We start from the raw sequence: 21,561 nt of genomic DNA on the forward strand, positions 1-21,561 counted from the left end.
CGGAGGACGGGACACCAAACAGTCATGGCAACACGTTTTGTTTTTTTTGTTGTTGTTGTTCAGCGTCTGGTTGTAGTGACAATGAAATTTGGTTTGCACAGAAGCAACGAGAGGAGGAACAAACAAATGTGAATGAAATGAAGCCAAGGAGATTTAAACATGGATGAATATTGTTACATTATGGGATTGCAGTGGGAATTGATAAGACAGATATGGTTAGTAAAGAGGAAGTTTTACTCCGCCCTACCTGCCTGGATTTGACCAATGTGTCATGTTTAAAATTCACCTATTGTGCTATAACTGTGAATCAGACGTTTTATCCAAACTACGGATAAAACTGACAACATGGGTAGGTAGGTCAATGTTGATGTGCAGTCTATGTTTACAGTACTGTGCACTACAGTGCTTTGGAAAAGTAACATTGCCTTCCTCATATGTTAATCCAGAAATCATATTGTATACCAAAGACATTTTCACACAGTGATGGTTCATCATTACCTATGATCTGTCAAACGTCTCTGAGGGAATGGATTGAGTTAAAATAGAAATTGAATAACCTACATTGCTGTTCGGTATGTATTTTAATAAGAAATTAGCTTCAGCTATTTGAGGCACTATATTTTTATAGTATTTTTAAGTATTCTACTGTATATTATATGATATTGTCCGTGAAGAAGCCAGTTGATGCAGCTTAGATAGGATGTTTTGAAAGTAAAATGAACACAGTTTATACGTTAGAAACATCAAAGTTGTAAATTGTGACAGAAAAGGATTGAAGAATAAACAACATAACTTTTCATAATAGCTTTTACATGGAACCTCCAACTGTTTGCATCTGTATATTTTCTTTCCCATGTCTGTTATAGGTAGTGGTTAGCACTGTGGCTAAAAGCGGACAGGCTAATCCATCAGTAGTACCTCCCTGGACCCGACACGGTCTCCCTCACTGATTTGTGGTTTGTCTGGATACTTTAACTACATTTAGTCACCTTCGACCCACAAAGGTGACTACATTTGTGTAATGTCTGTGCCAAAATCCTCACTAGCGATAAACATGCTTACACACACACAAAACACAGACATGAGCACATGTCTACACACACATACTGGGAAGTCAACCTGCAGTTATATATGCGACTATGTTTACAGTTTAATCGCAGCACAAGGTTTATTGCATAAATTCCTTGGCAAGACATTCAGAAGGTATGCAGAGTCCTCCAGAGGAGGGGAAACCACATTTTCTCTCATATATGGATAGAGTAGATTCTGCAATGTGATACCTTCCTGATACACACACTAACAATGTGGCTTACACTTGCAATGTGTACCTGCATGTGTTATATGTATAAAATAGTTTGTATACTACTGTTTACCGTGCATTGTTAGTGGACAGGCTGTGTGTGTGTGTGTGTGTGTGTGTGTGTGCCAACGTATTTGTGTGTGTGGGAGTCACTGCATTCCTAGTGGTCATGCCTTCCAAAGTAAAGTGCAAAAACTGTTCAAATACGATAACAAAAAGAAAAAAACAAAGTTGATAGCATATCTTAAGTATGTTGACTCAAGTACAGGGCAGAATTAGCTGTAAAGAGAGTAGCAGTCACTCCAGAATGTTCTGAAGTAGCTGGTCAGAAACTAAGAGAAATGTGTGAGAGAGAGGGAGAGCGATAGCGCGAGCTAGACTGTGAGACAGGGGAAGAGAGACAGATAGGGGGGGAGAAATGACAACAGCTGCTCTCCACTTAAGCCTCATCTCATGACAAACTTCAATGTTTTCTTTTCATGTCTGCCTCCCCTTCTCTCCTCCTTTTCCCTCCTACTTTGTACTCACGCTTTTCCTGCGTGAAATATTCACAGGCTCGGGCCGGGCTGCGCTCTCTAGCCGTTTGTACCCGGGTCACACAGTGCTGCAGTACACCCCTCCACCCACACACATAGACACACACATACATACACGCACGCACGCTTATACACACAGGCACTTTAATTGCAGAGTAATTACGCATACCGTGACAGGCAAGTGGGAGAGAACAGGGGCTCAAATGGATGGAGAGCGAGCCACATTCCTCTCTCTCTCTCTCTCTCTCTCTCTCTCTCTCTCTCTCCCTCTCTTTCTCTCTATCAGACATCTATTATATCTGTTTTGCTCTTGCTTATCTTGACCGCCCCTCCCAGTTGGTTTCCCAGGTTTTGAAAGAGAAGCCGGCTGTTCTATAAATGATGATGTGTTGATTCAGCAGACCCTGTGTGGAGCTTGAACATACAGATACAGAAAACTAACTACTAACTGATATAGAATTACATATCATATAGAAGATAAATGCTATTCAAATGCATTACTTATTCATTCATTTTTTGGACATATCATCCAAGTCTTTTCTGAAGTATTTAACATTAACTATGTGTGGTTCCTTCCTGTATGTCTTTACTGCATGTTTAAACACATTTGTACAGCATTTGTATGCTAGTGCGACACCAGCGACCTTTTTTTGAAGCATCAACTCATCCCGCCTCGGAGCCCATGAGAGTGGGAGAGAGGACTAGATTCTGATTTGAGACAAGGATTTCTAAGCCAGCCACCAACACCCAAGTCCCAACCTTTGATGGAGCGAACCGCATCCGCTAGCAGTCTGATCAAGAATACCCATCTTTCCTGCATCAGACCAGCCCATTCTGCGTCAATCTAGTTGCAGCTTGGGGGATGTTTATCCTCCGAGCTCAGGCGACTACCTGCTGTTTGAGAAGCTTTGTTTTTTAACAGCCCCCAAAAAGCAGATAAGATGCCATTAGGACTTATAGAGGACTAAGCGGGCGAGATGGCTTATCTCAAATGCTTAACCATGGACCTCTAAAAGGGACAGTCCATTCCTTTAAAGGTAACCCTAAGTAATTGCCTTAGGATCTATTTCTAAATCATTAAAAAGTGTGCAATCCCTTCTGAGACCAGGTCATGCTCAGCCGCCCCAAAACCCTCACAGGATCACATGAGAGTCTTGGAGTCTTATCTGGGGGAATGCCCTCACTGCATTCCACCGCGGTCTGCATACCGGTCCGCAGGGTCTCAGCTTGTGGATGAGGTCACGGAGAGAGAGAGAGAGAGCCTCGGTCCGGCGAGGGAGCGACTGCGGAAACACAACGACGACGTGGTCGGCTGGTGGAAAAACACTTGACATGGGAGAGAGTTGAAAGCAGATCTGCTCTAAAGGGCCAATTGGAGAGCCATTAAGGGAGGCATTACAGCCCATGCCTGTATCTGGTGGCCCCCTCAAGCATGATTGCCCGTGCCTGTTTGCATGTCGTTTTCATCAAAGACTATCAAAGCAAGGCTCCATTACTGAAATAGAGTCGAGATCATGATAAATGAAACAAGGTTACACATCCACTCATCCAAAAGAGAACAGCTTTTAATCACAGAATAGAAGGTACATTTTTCACTCTTTTCTCATGGGATGCTCCTGATGCTACGTGTGTGTGTGTGTGTGTGTGTGTGTGTGTGTGTGTGTGTGTGTGTGTGTGTGTGTGTGTGTGTGTGTGTGTGTGTGTGTGTGTGTGTGTGTGTGTGTGTGTGTGTGTAACTTTTTCTAAGTGTGTGTTAACCATCGCTTCATTCTCACTGGTTGTTAAAGGTTTATGTCCTTACACAAACTTGCCTTCTAATAGGGAGCAGCACATTGGGCCTTAACCGTGAGAGCCACTTTAAGGTCATCTAAGAGCCCCATTCATTGTTGATCACAGCAGCATACCTTGGTTAATCAGGCAGTAGGATGATGATACTTACCGTAAACTCAAACACATGCTACAATCAAATACAACTTGACCAATGACATACAAGTCTGTTTGTGTGTGTGTGTGTGTGTGTGTGTGTGTGTGTGTGTGTGTGTGTGTGTGTAATACAATAGTTGGATAATTGTGAATGGCTTAAAGATACACACCGACCCCCTTTGTCCCCTTTTCCATCTAATTTCCCTTCGATGTGTCCTCTACTTTCTGTTGAATTCAGACGAGGACCTCTGGGTGGGGTCAAGCTCAGGTGAGTAGTCTGCTTGCACCTGCAGATAGGAGCAGCAGTAATAAGCGATACGACCGAGCAGAGGGCCAGAGGGGGTGGGTGGAGAGACAGGGTGCGACGGTGCGTGTGTGTGTGTGGGGGGGGGGGGGGGGGAAGCGAACTCCCGCCCCTTGTTCCGTACGGTCGTGTCTTTCCCAGTCCAATTCCAACTGCTGCGTGTGCATTCTACCACTGCGCGTCGCCGCTGGCGAGGGCTTTGGGTCGTTCACTCGTGAGCCTGCATGAAGTGGGAAGTGGTGTTGCCAGTTGTGTGTTGATGTTGTCGGAGGAGCCCGCGTGAAGTAGTCGTCCGAAGATTTGCGGTGAAACCCCTGGAGCCGGCGTTATCGGCCAACTGGGATATAGAGCAAGGACGATTCAATAAGATACTTTGGGGAAACTGTTACTGGACTGTTACAGGTACTGGACTTAAGGACTTTCTACGGAGTGACAGTCTTCCTGCTTTCTTCACGATGACACAAGTGGTCAGCCCTACTTCAATAATGGTAGGCATATATTTTTTATATACCACCTATTCATAGGCCTACCTACAACAACCCAACAAATGTGCTTAATGTCATAAGAATAGCCGACGCAATTGTCACGATTTCACTGAAACGGAAATTTAAATTGAGTTAAATTGAGAACAATTTGTGATTCATCTTGGGATTTTTAACGCAATGAACCCACAACGTGTTGCTCATCATCTGCTGGTATTCCAAAAACTTATCAGCACTGAAGCGGCATGTCTGTGCGTGCAGGCGGTCTGTCTGTCTGTCTGTCTGTCTGTCTGTCTGTCTGTCTGTCTGTCTGTCTGTGGTGGAGAAGAGAGAGAGCGCGCATGTACCAAATGATATGAGGCTGTGTGTAGGCTATGCACGACAGATATTTCACATATAAGGCAAAATGCCCTATACAACTGTCATTCACCTCATCTTGTATTTGTTGGTCTAATAAAGAGCAGTAAATTCCAATCATTTACAATTTATTCTGAATAGGCATGAATGATATGAATGTTGAATATAAAGAATTGATAACTTGATTTGACGTTGGGGAATGTACTCACCATGACTTCTATGGCCTCATTCCCTTTATCTGTCTCCCACAAAAACTGTGTCTTTGTTATGATCCCAGTGTCTGTCCGTCTCCTCTTTGTCTGTGTGTGTGTGTGTGTGTGTGTGTGTGTGTGTGTGTGTGTGTGTGTGTGTCTATCTCTCTCACTATCTCTCTGTCTGTGTGTGTGTCTGTCTGTCTGTCTGTCTGTCTGTCTCTCTCTCTCTCTCTCCCTCCTTCTCTCTCTCTCTCTCTTTCTCTCTCCCCTTCTTTGTAATGCGTGACTCTCTCATTCCATTTGACTCACTATACGTCTCTTCTTCCACTTGTTAATTTGTGTCAACATCTCATAACTCAGCGCCCCACCCCCCCCCCCTCCTGCCCCCCACACACACACACACACACACTATATCCGCTTCGCCCATATCCGCTTCATTGGAAAGTCAAACCTAACACCGGTTGATCCCCTACATTATGGCAATTTGGGTAATGAATGTGACACACACACACACACACACACACACACACACACACACACACAGCTGACCTGAAATTCAGCCTACATTTCCTTCATCTTTGACTCAGCTGTAACAACAATGGATTTATATCCTGTTTTTTAAATCCTTGCTTTTTTGGCAATCATTAAGTATGTGTAATATCTTAAGAGAGAGTGAGAGAAAGAGAGCGAGAGAGAGAGAGAGAGAGAGAGAGAGAGAGAGAGAGAGAGAGAGAGAGAGAGAGAGAGAGAGAGAGAGAGAGAGAACAATGCTGGTCTATGTTTTTCTTGTGTTTGGTCTATTAATCGGCTTTAACGATTTAACAAAAAAAACATTTGACCCAAGACATTCACGTCTAAAGGGTGGTGTGAGTGATGGGACAGTGGACGGGGTCCGCATTCCACTCAAGGCTCCTTAAGGACTGCAGGGAGCGGAGGAAAGGAGATGGGAGGAGAGGAAAGGAGATGGGAGCAGTGGAGAAGAGACAGGAGCAGAGGAAAGAAGATGAGAGAAGAGGAGATGGGTGATGATAATTCATTTAAGCCTGAAGACTTACTCGCTCATAGAGAGAGTGAGAGGGTTTCTCCATATTAAACAGTGACACAAAGCTGGCTTTGTCAGGTGGGAGGAGAAGGCTACACTGGAATGTAAGGAGGGGGCAGAGAGACACAATGGGGGAGGAGTCAATGAAAGAGCCAAAGTGCAAAAGACAACATTGTTTATTCAATTTGTTTATTTCAAGAGGTAGTCAGTCATATTTTGAATGACAATATCCTAAAAAGACACATACATATCAGTTATGTGATGGAACAGGTATTCTTATGTTGCCTTATGAGCAACAGGTTTTGGAGTCATATTGTTTGCTGAAACAAGGAGATGTTCCATGGACATTCTGTTACCAAGGTGCAGCTTAAGTATATGCCTATATCCTTACCCTGACCGTATCCATGTCCAACCCTTACTTAACCTTTACTGAAGCGTAAACATCTAACTACCATAATCGCTAGCCACACAGCCATTTCCAACTAATCCTTAACTTCTCTGACGTATCTAACATGACATTTAAAATATATTTCAACTTGTAGCTAGACTTTAGTTGACCCAATGACAATCATAATGTGACTCTGAGGACATCAACCATCTTTGGCAAAATTTTGTGTTTGTAAGATCAAAGGACAGACAGTCGTTGGAAAAGTGTAGAAAAGTACAGTAGGAGACATCAATTGTTTCAGATTTTTGCACCACATCAAAGTATGTAGGATACACACACACACACACACACACACACACACACACACACACACACACACACACACACACACACACACATAAACAGACACAAACGACAACCTTGACACACGCACTTCCATCTCATCTGTGCACCAGCTGAGATGCTCTCTCTTTCGACAATATTGTCCCTACCCCACATCTGGGAGGAAAACAGACAAAAAGAAAGAGAGAGAGACAGAGAGAGACAGAGAGAGAGAGAAAGTGGTCGAGAATGAGTAAAGCTGCAGTTAAGAGTCAGAAACTCATAAAACCATAGACGGAACAGTCCGAGGTCTGATCTTTTTCATTCTTATCTCTCTCTCTCTCTCTCTCTCTCTCTCTCTCTCTCTCTCTCTCTCGCTCTCTCTCTCTCTCTCTCTCTCTTTCACTCGCTCTCCCTTTCTCTCCCATCATATGGTCCCTATGTCATTTGTTTTCCTCCCCATGTGTTCCTCCTTTCCTCTTCATTGTGCATTTTATCATACGTATTCATGGTTTGTTGTTGTACCGATTAGGACCTGCTGAATCGGATTACAGCAAAGCATTAATGTGTTATAATTGTGCATCTGCTTGTGTGTGTGTGTGTGTGTGTGTGTGTGTGTGTGTGTGTGTGTGTGTGTGTTTGTCTGTCTATGTGCACGCACGTGTGCATGTAAGTGAGCATGTGCGCGTGTCCCTCCACATATACACCCGGATCACCTCATTGACTCTGGTATTTTGATCCATGAACCCCCTGATAGCTGGTCACAGATAGGACCGGAGGTTGCAGAGTTCTCCTGGAATGTGTGATCCCAGAACCTTGGAGCCCCTGCTCATATCTTCTAACCCTCAGGGAGGAAGAGAGAGAGGGGGGGAGTGTGTGTGTGTGTGTGTGTGTGTGTGTGTGTGTGTGTGTGTGGTGAGGTGGGTTAACACACTCCAGTGATCTTTAGATTCAGGGAGCGTGACAGGGGCCTAAAGGCTTGTCTGCACCTGCCCATAGCTCCTCACCTGGAGCATTGAAAGGCAGGGGGAGGGCATTGGGGCGAAAGGATAAGGGAAGTTGGGTGAGTGGATGTATTAAAAAGACTAGTCAACGTTAAGAGAATAAGAGGAATAGACGACGCTCAAAAGTAGAGGAACACCTTTCTTTAGCAACATGGACTGTGCAAATGAATAGCAGCATATTGTAGAAAGAATGTGTGTATTCGATAAAGCATGGAGGGACCTCTAGTGTGGGTCCTTCTCCAGCCACTGTTGCCAACACATTGCCTGTTTGCTTTGTCTACATCGTGATGAAAAGGTCCTTCCATCTCTGAACAAATCTCTAAATGTGTGTGTGTGTGTGTGTGTGTGTGTGTGTGTGTGTGTGTGTGTGTGTGTGTGTGTGTGTGTGTGTGTGTGTGTGTGTGTGTGTGTGTGTGTGTGTGTCTGGAATGTAAAAAGCCCATATCAATCTGATAACAAAATGAGCTGTGGGACTTGAACTGTTTGCGTTGAGACAGAGGACATGGTGGCATCTTGACTGCAAAGTGTGTCTGTGTGTCTGTGTGTTTGTATGTGTGTGGGTGGGGGGAGGCAGGAAGTGACTGACTGAAGGGAGGAAGTAAAGGCTGAATTAGAGGAAGTGAGGCAGAAGCTGACTTAGATTTCAGTTTCCTTTTCTGGGGAGAGGAGGAGAGGTGAGGAAGAGTGGTAAGGAGTATAGAGGAAATTATACAAGAAGTGTAAATGATAGAGACAAGTATTGCGAGGAGGAGAACAAAAAAGGAGAACAAAAAAACAATGGATTACAGAGATAGAAAATGAAGATCTGGGGTCGTTGAAGATCAAGCAGCACTTTCCAGACGCATTCACCGGAAGGAATCGGTTAAATATTAATTAATTCATAAAACAAAAGACACAAACATGATTCATTAACTTGAAGGGTTACCAGGTAATAGGTGAATGTGCTTGGCAGTTGTGATTTTACAGTGTTTACCTACGGATAAGATAACAGGGAGAGGTGTAAGTCTGTGAATAGAGTAAGGAATCAGGGGAAGAAATAGGGAGAGAGACAGAGGGAGAGTGTGGAGAGAGAAAGTGCAAGGGAGAGAGAGGGGGAGAGAGAGAGACGGAAAGAGAGAGCAAGAGAGAGAGGGGTGGAAGAGAAGAGAGAGCGGGAGATGGGGATAGAGAGAGAGAGAGAGAGAGAGATGAGAGAGAGAGAGAGAGAGAGAGAGAGAGAGAGAGAGAGAGAGAGAGGAGAGGGGGGGGGGTAGAGAGAGCTGGTGGTAGGAGATGTGGTTGGTGTGGTTTCCCATACGCTCTATTCATGTCTGTTTTGGTTCATCCATCTATGTGTGTGCGTGTGTGCGTGCGTGCGTGCGTGCGTGTGTGTAAAAGTGAAGTGGGTTTGTTTTTGTCACACAGAATTATAGGGTTATGGGTGGATTGTCCTTGGCAACACACACAGACACACACACCAATCTGGAGGTGTGTATTAGGGCCCATGTTTACGTGTTGTTTATCTACCATGTCTCCCTTCCCGCTGTCTCACACAAACACACACATTCCTCTAGATTCCTAAAGTCTAATTCTTGCTCGCAGAGATAATTTCATTGTACAAATATTTGTATTTTTCCTATATCTGTTTGCGCTGCTTGTGGTAGTAAAGATTTAACATTTTGAAGCCAGGAGGAACTTTTTGGAATGGCTGTCAACAGTTCGTCCAAGGTGCTAAAAGCACTCCTGAACCTACACATATACACACACATACACACACGCACGCACACACTCACTCAGTCACTCAGTCACTCAGTCACAAACACACACACACACACACACACACACACACACACACACACACACACACACACACACACACACACACCTTGCGTGTAACCACCGCTGGTAGTTGGCGGCCTTGCGGAGGAGTTGCTGTGTCTGGTTCTCCTTCTCTCCTCCTGTGTGTGTGTGTGTGTGTGTGTGTGTGTGTGTGTGTGTGTGTGTGTGTGTGTGTGTTGTGTGTTTGGTTGTGTGTGTGTGTGTGTGTTTAAACGTTTCTCTTGAAGTGGCATACTTAACCCCAGAACTCTTTCACAAGCCTAAGCAGCTGTGGACAGGATCATTCTTTTTTTACATGAAAAGTGTGTGATTCTGTAGGCTTTAATTGTATGTGTTTTTTTTTCCTTTCTCTGTACAATAGGACTCTGAGATGCTGTTTAAGCCAGAATCGGATCAAATGAGTCCAGTTGAACCTAAGGTTTGTACATTTGTGTTATTATTTCAAAACACACAGCAATGACAGTAGTGACATCTAATTACACACTTTTTAAATTAGCACTGACAGTGGAGTCTCAGTCAAACCGGCTGTCTAGTCTTTACACTCATTATAGTCTTAAGTCTTTATACTCATCTCTCTATACATTATAAGCAGATAATTTCTTTGGTCATCACAGGTAAAGGATTTTTTATACAACCATTTAAAAATGTCGAGACAATGTTGCCATGGTAACACCAACAATAGTCTCAAATATGGGGGAACTAGGCACTTCACTTTCTGTGCTTCATATTTGTTTCGACCAATCATGTTGCTCGAGGCTAATTAATACAGGCAAAGTGATCGAGGATGACTGATGAGGAGACTAAGGCCCCGTCCACATGGAGACAATTTTTTGGTGAAACCACATAAGTCTTGTCTGCCCGAAAACTCACTTTTCTGAAACCAGTGTCCCAGGGTGGATTCAGATGAAAACGGACCTGTGCGGTTTCGTGTTAGGATTCGCGTGGACGCCTGAAACGCAAACGATGACATCATCGCCCCCCCACCAGCTGGGGACGTTGATTTTTATTTTTAGTATTATTTTTGTAGCTTTAAATACAGCCCCTTGGTAAATTAAATTACTAACTGTACATTAAAAAGTATTTCTGCTCAATCTAAAAAGGTTTAACAACTGCTTTCTCCTCTTCAAATGTATGTTTATATACAGCGCGCATGGTTTGATGCGCTTCACTTTTTTTTTTTTGGAGAGCCAGCACCACACAGTGGCCTTGAATCTGTACTACAGCGTTTCTACAGCTCGATGCGTTTTCGCAACGAGTCTGTCTTTACGGAGATATTCCTGAAACGCATCAAAGTGGAGGGAACTTGAATCCCCTGAAAGGGTTTATTTTGGTGGTGGTTAGTGAGGTCCCCCCCTTCACTGTAAAGCGTCTTTGAGTGTCTAGAAAAAGCGCTATATAAATTAAATCTATTATTATTATTATTATTAAAGGAAAACAGACGTTTTCGCCTGTGTGGACGGGGCTTAAGGAGACCTCTAGAGTACAAACAACACAACGCTACACAACACTGGTTATAATACAATGCAATGCGACAAAATATGCCTTCAAACTGATGTTGTCATCTCCTTCCCATGTAGTCCCCGCCCCTCGACATGATTGACACAGGGAAAGCACTGAAGGTACAAACAGCCATGCCCCATCTGGTCAGCCTCGGCAGCGGTAGGCTAAGTATAGCTATCACCCTGCTGCCGCTTAACGAAGGTAACACACACACACGCACACACACACACACACACACACACACACACACACACACACACACACAACCATAGTATGATGGTATTGTCCCCTTTGGTGATGTAATCTGGCTATCTTTGTGAATGCACGGTGTCTTCCATGTCAACAATCCACAGCTGTAGCTCTCACACACACAAACACTCACACACTCATGCACACACACACACACACACACACACACACACACACACACACACACACACACACACACGTATATACTGTATACACACACACACACACACACACACACACACACACACATACCCCCCCCCCACACACACACACACATTCACACATACACACACATATACACACATACACACTGACACACACACACACACACGTACACAGAGCGACACATTGATCAGTGCCGCTGCAGGTGTTGCCTCATTACTATTCGTGGGAGCCAAGTGAACATGCCGACAGACTCGTCCAGAGCAACAGGACCACGGGGGGGAGAGATCCAGGCAGCAGATCAACCCGTCTACAAAACCAAACTCAAACAGATGTTGCCAACAAATAACTGATTAAACAGCAGTATAATTGGACCGACAGGCAAAAGCCCCGTCGAACACTTAGTGCTTTGCATTTGGCTCATTGCCGATGTTAATTAGTGCTAAAGGGAAAAGCAAAGGAAACATTTTCTCTCCTCAAAGAAACCACCAGAGAGAGACAAAGGAGTCCTTTTATTTTTTTTTCACCCGACAAGAGCCAATTGAGTTCTTGTGAAATAGTGTATGTGTCGTCCTGGGAAACTATTCCTTTTGCTCAGAGCTCCTTGGAGGGCCTGCTTATTTGTTGACTTTCTCTTTGTTTGTGTTTGTGTTTAGTCAGCTGAGCCATGAGAGCTAACTATCTGGATAGATGAGAGTAATGAATGACTGAAGTGCAGTCTCTCGGCTACATTCCAATGCCCCTGTGATCAACTGCAATCGGATGCTTTCACTCTGAATTAGTTTACTGTTGCGCTCTCACTGTGCGTTTGATTTCCATGAAGACTACAGACAAGTCTTTGAGGAGGAAGTGAGGGGGCTAGCTGTATCTTATAATGAGAGAAACCGAGTCAATAGAGAATAATTTAAAAGCATGAATCCAATGTAAATCGTTCAGCTTTCCTCAAATTAGTAGGACTGGTAGTTAAAATGCTAACAAGGATTTTGAGTGATGGGTTAGTATGCCAAATATTAACTAGCAGGATCATTTGAGCAAGACGTGTTTCATATGCTGATGTCAGATAATATATAAATGTAATAACCACAAGGTTCTTGTTTATAGACCTGTTTCTTATTGTATCTAAAAGAGTTGAAACTTGTTTGCTTAGCCAAATAGCTTAGCCAATTACGGCGTTATCTTATCAATGTTTGAAATAGAAAGGAAATCAGCTACAGTATGTACAGTTCACCTTAATGTCCTAAGACCCCCTAAGCTGCCCCTTAGGAGAAAAATAATGTTATCAATAAAATCATATATAACTGAAAAATGCTAGCCAGCACGTATCTCTCTCTTTGTTAACAAGAATCGTACTATCAACCCTCCGAGCCTCCTCCCACTCATGCCACCAGCCAGCTGAGCTATGCTAGTTTGTGTCACACAGTTGAACAGACAGTAAGAGAAGTGGACACTGTTTACAAAAAAATCTATATTCTGAAAGTTTTCCGCCTACTCCCTGGGAAGGGCTCGATCTTACACATGTCCACTTTAATGCACAATGAATTTGCTGCCATAAAAGCGCTCAAGGCTTTGTCTCTTCACCCTACCAGGAGTGACCCGCATTGGGCGCGATGACGCCCCAGTACCCCAAGACATCAACATCGAGGGGCCCGGGATTGAGGCAGAGCACTGTCTTATCTTCAATGAAGGTAGGTCTTAGTGAGTGTAGGTCTTTGGAGTGGATAAGGTGGAGAACAACCTATGCTGGTATAAACTATAGGCGTTTCACTGGGCCTAACTTTTTGAGAAAAGGCTAATAGACTGCTCTGACCTCCTCCAATGCCCACCTTGTCATGATAATGTTACCACAGGAGGGGTGGTCACTCTGGACCCCTGCGGTCACCTCTGCAGTCTGGACGGAGTGCAGGTCACTGTTCCCACACCACTCACTCAGGGTAAGCACTCACACACACACACACACACACACACACACACACACACACAGACCAACACAAACACACCCATTATACCACAAACGTATTATGAGAGAGAGAGAGGGAGAGAGAGCCTAACCCTGCCATCTATTGGCCGATAATATAACATGTTCTATAAAGTTACGTGGTGTTGCTTAGCGCAGTGTTTTTCAATATGTTTTTCCTGATGTATCGCCTCAAAGATATTCTTCTCAGTCAAGCACCCCTTTCACCTGCACAAATCATTTAGTAGAGGGAAAAATATGAAATTTGACATAAATTATGTAACTGCATGTTATTTATAAACATGAGTATTACATGGTGTAAATTCACTCACATGGGCTTGTGTTTATGATTTTTGTCAATCATTGGAACGATTAACCAAATTCTAAGTACCACTTGCAATCCTTCAGAATACCACTAGGGGTATGTGTACCCCCATTTGAGAAACACCGGCTAAGCGTATCAACAGTGAACTGCATAGCACGGATCCCCACACATACTTGCAGTATTTCATAATCTCAGTGTGTATGCTGGTTGGTTTGTGGTTTGGCCGGCTGGCGTTACTTAAGAATGGGTGCATGAGTCATGCTAGCGCTGTAATATGTTGGAGACTCCAAATGGAAAAATCCAGAATGTGCCTAAAATGTACAGACTAATAACACACAGATCCTTTTTTGTATGACTGCAAATGTGCTTGGTGTGCAAACATCATATTTTGATGTTGCTAAGTGCTGTTGCTGTGTGTGTGTGTGTGTGTGTGTGTGTGTGTGTGTGTGTGTGTGTGTGTGTGTGTGTGTGTGTGTGTGTGTGTGTGTGTGTGTGTGTGTGTGTGTGTGGTTTAAGACGTTACCGTAGTTTCATTAGCAGTGGTTAGGCTCTGATGAATCACAGCTTCCAAACACTGCACAGAAACACAGCAGTCTCCGGAACATTTCAAACCCTCCCCTCAGCCCTACCACACACGCACACAAACACATTGGCACACAATCACACTCACACACACATACACACTCCTAAGATTTATTTTTGGTGTGCTCTTTCTCCTTTTCTCTTATCTCTATTTTTCTTTGACTCAGTGTCGCTGTCTTTACTCTGTCCTGTGTCCCCCTGTGTTTCCTTCCATCCTCCCTCCTTTCACCTTGTGTCCTTTCCTTCCTCCAATGTCTCCATTCGTTTAGTTTAACAGTTGTACAACCGACACCTCCATCGTCCATTTTCCATTCCATCATTTTCTATTGTGTTCTTCCACTCATAAAGCCGGAGAACACCTCGCGGCTCCACGGTTCTCCCCTCAACTCTTCTCCTCGTACTGAAACGTTCTTTTGTTCTGCCCTTCCCTCAGCCCTTCGTACCCGCATGTTTACGCTGAGCTCCAGTCAATCTTTTTTTGTTAAATATTGACCAGGCTGTTTGTCTCCCTTGCTCTGACCGGCTGATTCAAATATTGACAACATGACGGTGTGTGTGTGTGTGGGTGTGTGTGTGTGTGTGTGTGTGTGTGTGTGTGTGTGTGTGTGTGTGTGTGTGTGTGTGTGTGTGTGTGTGTGTGTGTGTGGGGGGGGGGGGGGGGGTGTGTGGGTGTGTTTGTGTGTCTGTGTCTACATACAAGGGAGGCCTTGGTGGGCCAGCTGTAAACGGGGGGGGGGGGGGGAGAGAGAGAGAATGGGAGAGAGACCTGAGTCACAGGCCAAAAGGGCAAGATGGTTTGGAAAGTCTTCGGGGGTCAACCCAACGGAGGGCTCAGAGAGTTCAAGAGGGTGGCAGGGGGTAAACAAATGGAAAAGATAGAGAGAGACCGACAGAGAGAGTGAGGCAGGCAGACAGTCCGAGATACAGAGAGCGACAGGAGGCTTAAGATATGCTAAATACTGTGGCTGCAGTGGAGCAGGGTTCAGTGAGTCTGGCCACACACACACACACTCTCTATTTGTTCTGGAGATGATTAGCTATGTCCCTGATGTTTCTCTGATTTGAGGTCCATTGATCCCAGGTTTGACCCAGGATGAGGAAGACTTATGTACCCCCCGTTTGAACGTTTTCTTTAATAATTGGATTATAGCAAAGCCAACACGTTTGACAACATAAGCAAGAGGTGGCCTATTAAATGGGACCACCATACAACTCTCTTCAATGGATGGATAATTCCCTTGCTTTATCTCAAAAACTTTTACGGCCTTTTTGGTAGTGAACGTGTTGGTTTTTACTAACAAATAAATGTTTGTCTGATGATGAGTGAGTCCATTTTGAATTCATCGCATAAGCGCAAGCATAACGCATAACAAGGGTTTGATGAGCAATCTATTTTGTTCCCAAAAACAATAATCTCAAACCTTTGACCAACATTGAAGTGAGTCATGAGGATAGAAAGAAACGCATAAGATAACATAACAAGAAAACGTCAAAATGGTCGCAGATGAAAAAACAAATACTGACGTTCTGTAATACATTCATGCCTTATTCACAATTAGTTGGCCTTATTTTAGCTTTTTTCCCATTTGACAGCATTTTTTGTCCCGTCCCCCTTCCCCCACCTTATACTTGTTCAATCCCCCCCGCAACTCTATTCAATGTCACACGCTTTGACCACATAAAAAATACCAAATATATATATAAAGAGATATAAATAAATAGAAATATTCAAGCAAACTGAATTCATAGATAAATAGTGATCGTTTAAGCTAGAAACCTTCGACCAGCATACCCTACTGGTATTGAGTAACTATGATTTAAAGGTAGTTTTAGGGGCCAAAGAAAAGTAGGTAGACAAAGAAGAAATGGTGGGGGCGTCCACAACATACCTCGCTGACTATTAGCCTTTGTACCTCCCAACTCACAATAGGGGTGATAATGAAATCTTGCGAGTATGGACAGCAAGACTCAATGAAAGCACACTGGTCCTTTCGAGCAACTGTCTGTTTTTGCGTTCTTTTCCACATTTCTGCTAGCTATATGCAGGGTTATTGCTTTCTCGGGTTGTCTTTGAACCGAATTCGCTTGTAAATCCTGAGACCCCTCCCCCGTGTCGGGAAAGTTGGTGCGGTCCTCGCCTCAGCCTCTTGGATTGTGCAGGGGTAAACCTCGGAACAGAGGGGAGAAGAGAGAGGATCTTGAAAGTTAGTCCGCTGAAGAAAGGAGAAAAATAACAAGGGATACACCGCTCATTTTCATCAGCGGCTCTAACTCCTCCTCGGACATAACTCATTGACCACACTGTAGGATTGGGGAACACACGAAGTAATATAGCAACGATATTCATTGAATGGGACGCAATAAAAGGTTTGTAGCGGATTTTTATAAAATGCATGTGTTTCGCCCCGAGTGGTTGCCTTCTTCCCTTGTAAGAAGGCGTTTCTTGTGATGTTGACCCAGCATCCGAGCACACACCTAGCCTGGTAGTCCATTTATTTTTTAAGCGCAAATAGGTAAATCGTGATATGAGTTATTGATGTTTGTTTAAGTCTTGGTGCCCCAAGACTAGAGTTTTCAACTTCAGTGAGTTAACTAAGTGTAAGCAAATATTGAGTGGTTAACTTTCAACAATAAACCGAGGCAACACATTGGAGGGTTTACGTTATGGTTGTAGTAGCCTATATTTGGTTGGTTATCTTGTTGTTTGTTGTTGTTGTTGTTGTTGAATGAATGATAAGCTCCCGGTAGTGTTATACCTGTGGACTGTGGTTGTATTTAACCACCAGGTTTTAACCACAGACAGCAGGGAGTAGCAGCAATACTGCCTGCAATGATATATTATACCTGACACCTGTCCAACAATGCACAAGTTCATTGTGATTGTATTTCAAAGACATGTCTCTCACAAGCTGAGCCTCCCTAAGGGTGTTCATTAAGTCTAATGTTGTTTTTTAAATTGCCATTTCACTATTTTCCTCAAATGCATGCGCTGAATAGTGACATGGTTGTGCGTTCGTGCGTGTGCGTGCGTGCGTGTGCGTGTCCGTCGTCATCTGGATTATATAGGATGTAGCGAGCAAGTGATAACCAGTGATAAGATAATCGATTGCCTATCAAACCTCCAGACAAGTGATTAGCCACCTCGAGCTCCCCTGCAGGGCTGACGACAACGTTTGTTTTTCATTGCATTGTTATTGGACCCTCTTGACCCTGAACGTGTAAAATCATGTGATTGTTAGGGTAGGCCTACATTTAAACAGCCCCTAGGGTAGAGTTAGCCGGAGTGGTCTGTGCCAAAACATGATGAATGTTCCAGTCAATTGTTATAGGTATAATTGCTATATACAATTGAAAAACATTCTTGAAATTTCATCATCATCGCAAAAAAATGATCTTTTATATAGCTTGTCTCGTTTATATAGCTTATTCTAACCTAATTGTCTTAATTTCTGAAGTTCCTCCATTTTATGTTCAACCAAACCAAAAGAAGGTTTCGAGTTTCCATTCCCATAACATTGCGGCCGCGGCAGCGTGCATATGGATACGGGCTGGGTGAAATTGGGTCCAGAAATGATACTGTGCGTACATCTGGATCCTCAAAAGGCCCTGAGGTCTGACTTTGTAGATTGCAAACTTCAAATTAGTCCATAAATGTGTATAAACAGACGTGCGTGTGTTTCCAGTTGAAGGTTGGATGACGGAGGAGTGGGTTATGAGTACACCAGTGCAACCGTCTCAGTGGGAGGCCAGTACAATATGAGCCAATAAATAAATTCAGCGTAAGATCTGAGCGCCTCCGACTGAGGGAATGCGGTGTGTTTTTGTGTTTGTGTGTGTGTTAAAATAAATTAAATGTGAGCATTGAGGATATTGAGTGGTTTATTTCTGAAACCCCCCTCTCTGTCTTTGGTTCTTATATGTGTGCTGCCGATAGGAAACGGTAGACAGATTATGAGTTGGTAATGAATTCAGAGGAAATGAAAAGGCAGGGTTGTCTGCTGTGAACAAATAAGACAGCTCACTTATGGTCCCCTCTTAAAAGGGGCATATGGAGAGACTAGGGGCAGCTGGCTGATTGTGTGTGTGTGTGTGTGTGTGTGTGTGTGTGTGTGTGTGTGTGTGTGTGTGTGTGTGTGTGTGTGTGTGTGTGTGTGTGTGTGTGTGTGTGTGTGTGTGTGTGTGTGTGTGTGTGTGTGTGTGTGTGTGTGTGTGTGTGTGTGTGTTGTCATGCTAAATACCGAAAGACACTGCAAGTCGTTAGACTTGCATACCCAAATACTCACACCCACACACACTTTAATACTTCTCTGGAATTCATGAAAAAATGGGTTTTGGCTCTTGCTGACTAAAGCACAAACCCAGACAACTCCTGTCTCTCCCTCTCTCTCTCTCCCCCTCTCTCTCCCCGTCTTGCTCTCTCCCAGACCTGCTATAAGCATTTGATCTATGTGTGAGCCTCACCGCCAAACCTGTGGTGTTTGACCAAACCAGCAAGACGGTGTTTATGCAAGTGTGTGTTTTGGGGATGTTAGCAGTCCAGCTGTGTAGACTAAACACGCACTAAGAGAGAGAGAGAGAGAGTGTGTGTGTGTGTGTGTGTGTGTGTGTGTGTGTGTGTGTGTGTGTGTGTGTGTGTGTGTGTGTGTGTGTGTGTGTGTGTGTGTGTGTGTGTGTGTGTGTGTGTGTGTGTGTGTGTGTGTGTGTGTGTGTGTGTTTCTGACGTGTTCTTGAGCTCTTGCGGCTTGTCGGTGTATTCATGAGAAGAGATTGCTTTGATTTAAAGGGGTTATTCGGTAGATGGATCCATCCTCTTGGGAATTCAGTACAAATGCATTATGTAATGTATTAAGAACAATGCTACTACACAAGGTGAAATAACTCAACATGTCACTTACATGCAAATGTACTGTAAAAGTGGAGGATTTTGATTAGATTTGAATGAAAGGTTTTAAAATGATAACATGGCAGTTTAGTCCTGGCGTTCTGAAGATGTTGTGCCTTCTCAAAAACTTGTTTTGGAAGAAGGTGGTAGGCGGAGGAGAAAAGATGGAGAGAGAGGAAGAGAGGGAGTTTGCTTTCTTTCCATTCAGTTTTTTTCCACAGCCTCTCTCCATCGTCTCTCAGTGGTTACCGACTGACTTCAGGCCCGAGGCATCTCTCTGCTGTAATGAAGTCATTATGGGGATGATGTTCTCTTCATGTATACACACACACACACACACACACACACACACACACACACACACACACACACACACACACACACACACACACACACACACACACACACACACACACACCACAGTAGGTATTTACTGTCAATCCGACCCTATCCTGCCCCTTCCAACGGGGGTATTGAAGGAACAGATAATTACAGCGTTGGGATTCTCTTGTGTGTTCTCTGTCACGATTCTCTGTCATCTTCACTTGTCCTCTGCCCCACAATTAGTGTTTTTGTGAATCTCTCCTTGATGTGCTCACACTTGCTCATTTTTTTTTCTTTCTCTCTGGCTCTTTTCTCTGCTTCTCTTTGGTCACGGTCTCTCTCTCTTGGTCTCTCTCCCCCCCTCTCTTGGTCTCTCTGCCCTTGTTGCAGAGGTATTTGGACAGCTGTTGCTTTCTGTGTGTCTTACCGAGGTTGTGACCCTGACATCTTGTTTAATGTTGGGCCCTCTCAGCTTAATTGATGGCCAGAATAAATATTGTGTGTGTGTGTGTGTGTGTGTGTGTGTGTGTGTGTGTGTGTGTGTGTGTGTGTGTGTGTGTGTGTGTGTGTGTGTGTGTGTGTGTGTGTGTGTGTGTGTGTGTGTGTGTGTGTGTGTGTGTGTGTGTGAGAGACAGGTCACCTGTAATACATTAATATTAGTACTAACTGTGTGTGTGTGTGTATTTACAGGTTACTCCTTGTGTCTGGGTAAATCGTACTTCTTCCGTTTCAACCACCCTGAGGAAGCCAGCAGAATGAAGAGCATGCTTCCACCCAAGAGCCCTGTGTCCCCGCTGGCTTACAGCACAGGTATGCTCACTCACTCACTCCCTCGGACACTCTCTCACTTCCTTTGATCTTTTTAGCTCTCCCCTCTTTTCCTCTCTATCTTGCCCAGAAGCCCCCCAAATATTTTTGCACCCTGTGCCTCAGATGGGGATTTCGGTTGGCTCTAGGTAGAAATAAATCGTGTGTGTGTGTGTGTGTGTGTGTGTGTGTGTGTGTGTGTGTGTGTGTGTGTGTGTGTGTGTGTGTGTGTGTGTGTGTGTGTGTGTGTGTGTGTGTGTGTGTGTGTGTGTGTGTGTGTGTGTGTGTGTGTGTGTGTAGGTTTCGCATGTCGACATAAACCAGGCTAAGAACCGTGTTAGAATATCAAGTTGACGTTAGGCCAATAAATTAGCATCGTAAACATACCAGCCTGACGCATGCACTCCTGAACTGGTGGAGTGTGAAATGTTGTTGTCATCTGGTGCCTCCCCCGTCGCCATGGCGATACAGCTGGATTCCACTACGTTCGCGGTGATGTGCTGGATGGTGAGAGCGAGGTGTGTCGGGTGTTGGTGGGCCGTAATTCACGGTGATCTGTGCTCTCAAAGCGCCCAGACAGCTGGAATGCACTGACTGTCTCTCTCGCTGTCTCTATCTCCCTCGCTCTCTTTGACCCCGCTCACTTGACCTGCCATCTTGTTTCCAGATAGCACCTAAGAAAGATGGCGGGCACACCTGGTATTAAACAGCCCGTTTAATCGTTCGTTTCGATGCAACCTTGATTCTCGATTCAAAATCAATTGTCTATTCAGTTCAAAGGGGGGTTCATTTCAGGATCTTCTCCAGTCCACTGTGCGCTAAAAAGGCAGTATGGCAAATGAAGGCACGAAAGCAGGGTAACGTTTTCACACGATTATGTTGTTTTTATATATTTTTTGTGAAGTTGTGAATCCATTTAGTATCATAGAAGATAAAAATCAGATGCACATTACCATCACCACTTGTGCAACATATCGGATCAATTCAATCAAGTCTATATATACTGTATATTTATATTATTTTGGCATTTCGAGGGCTATCTTAAGAGTCTTTATAATACAACACAATACCTTGAGTGCATTCATACTTTGCATGGGAGGCTGTAGT

General features: G+C 44.1%; 1 protein-coding gene across 1 annotated transcript in view; it reads left to right on the forward strand.

Annotated features, from left to right (window-relative positions):
* The first annotated feature begins 4,276 nt into the window (after positions 1-4,276).
* Positions 4,277-21,561, forward strand: part of phldb2b (pleckstrin homology-like domain, family B, member 2b) — a 44,802-nt gene continuing 27,517 nt past the window's right edge. The window contains exons 1-6 of the mRNA XM_084475145.1: positions 4,277-4,551; positions 10,031-10,087; positions 11,247-11,370; positions 13,167-13,265; positions 13,428-13,511; positions 20,338-20,457. Coding sequence (XP_084331271.1) covers positions 4,519-4,551; positions 10,031-10,087; positions 11,247-11,370; positions 13,167-13,265; positions 13,428-13,511; positions 20,338-20,457 — 517 coding nt within the window. The 5' untranslated portion in view covers positions 4,277-4,518. The remainder of the gene's footprint in view (positions 4,552-10,030; positions 10,088-11,246; positions 11,371-13,166; positions 13,266-13,427; positions 13,512-20,337; positions 20,458-21,561) is intronic.

The sequence above is a fragment of the Micromesistius poutassou genome (assembly GCF_964030765.1).
Source record: "Micromesistius poutassou genome assembly, chromosome: 11".
In the NCBI taxonomy this organism is placed as follows: Eukaryota; Metazoa; Chordata; class Actinopteri; order Gadiformes; family Gadidae; genus Micromesistius; species Micromesistius poutassou.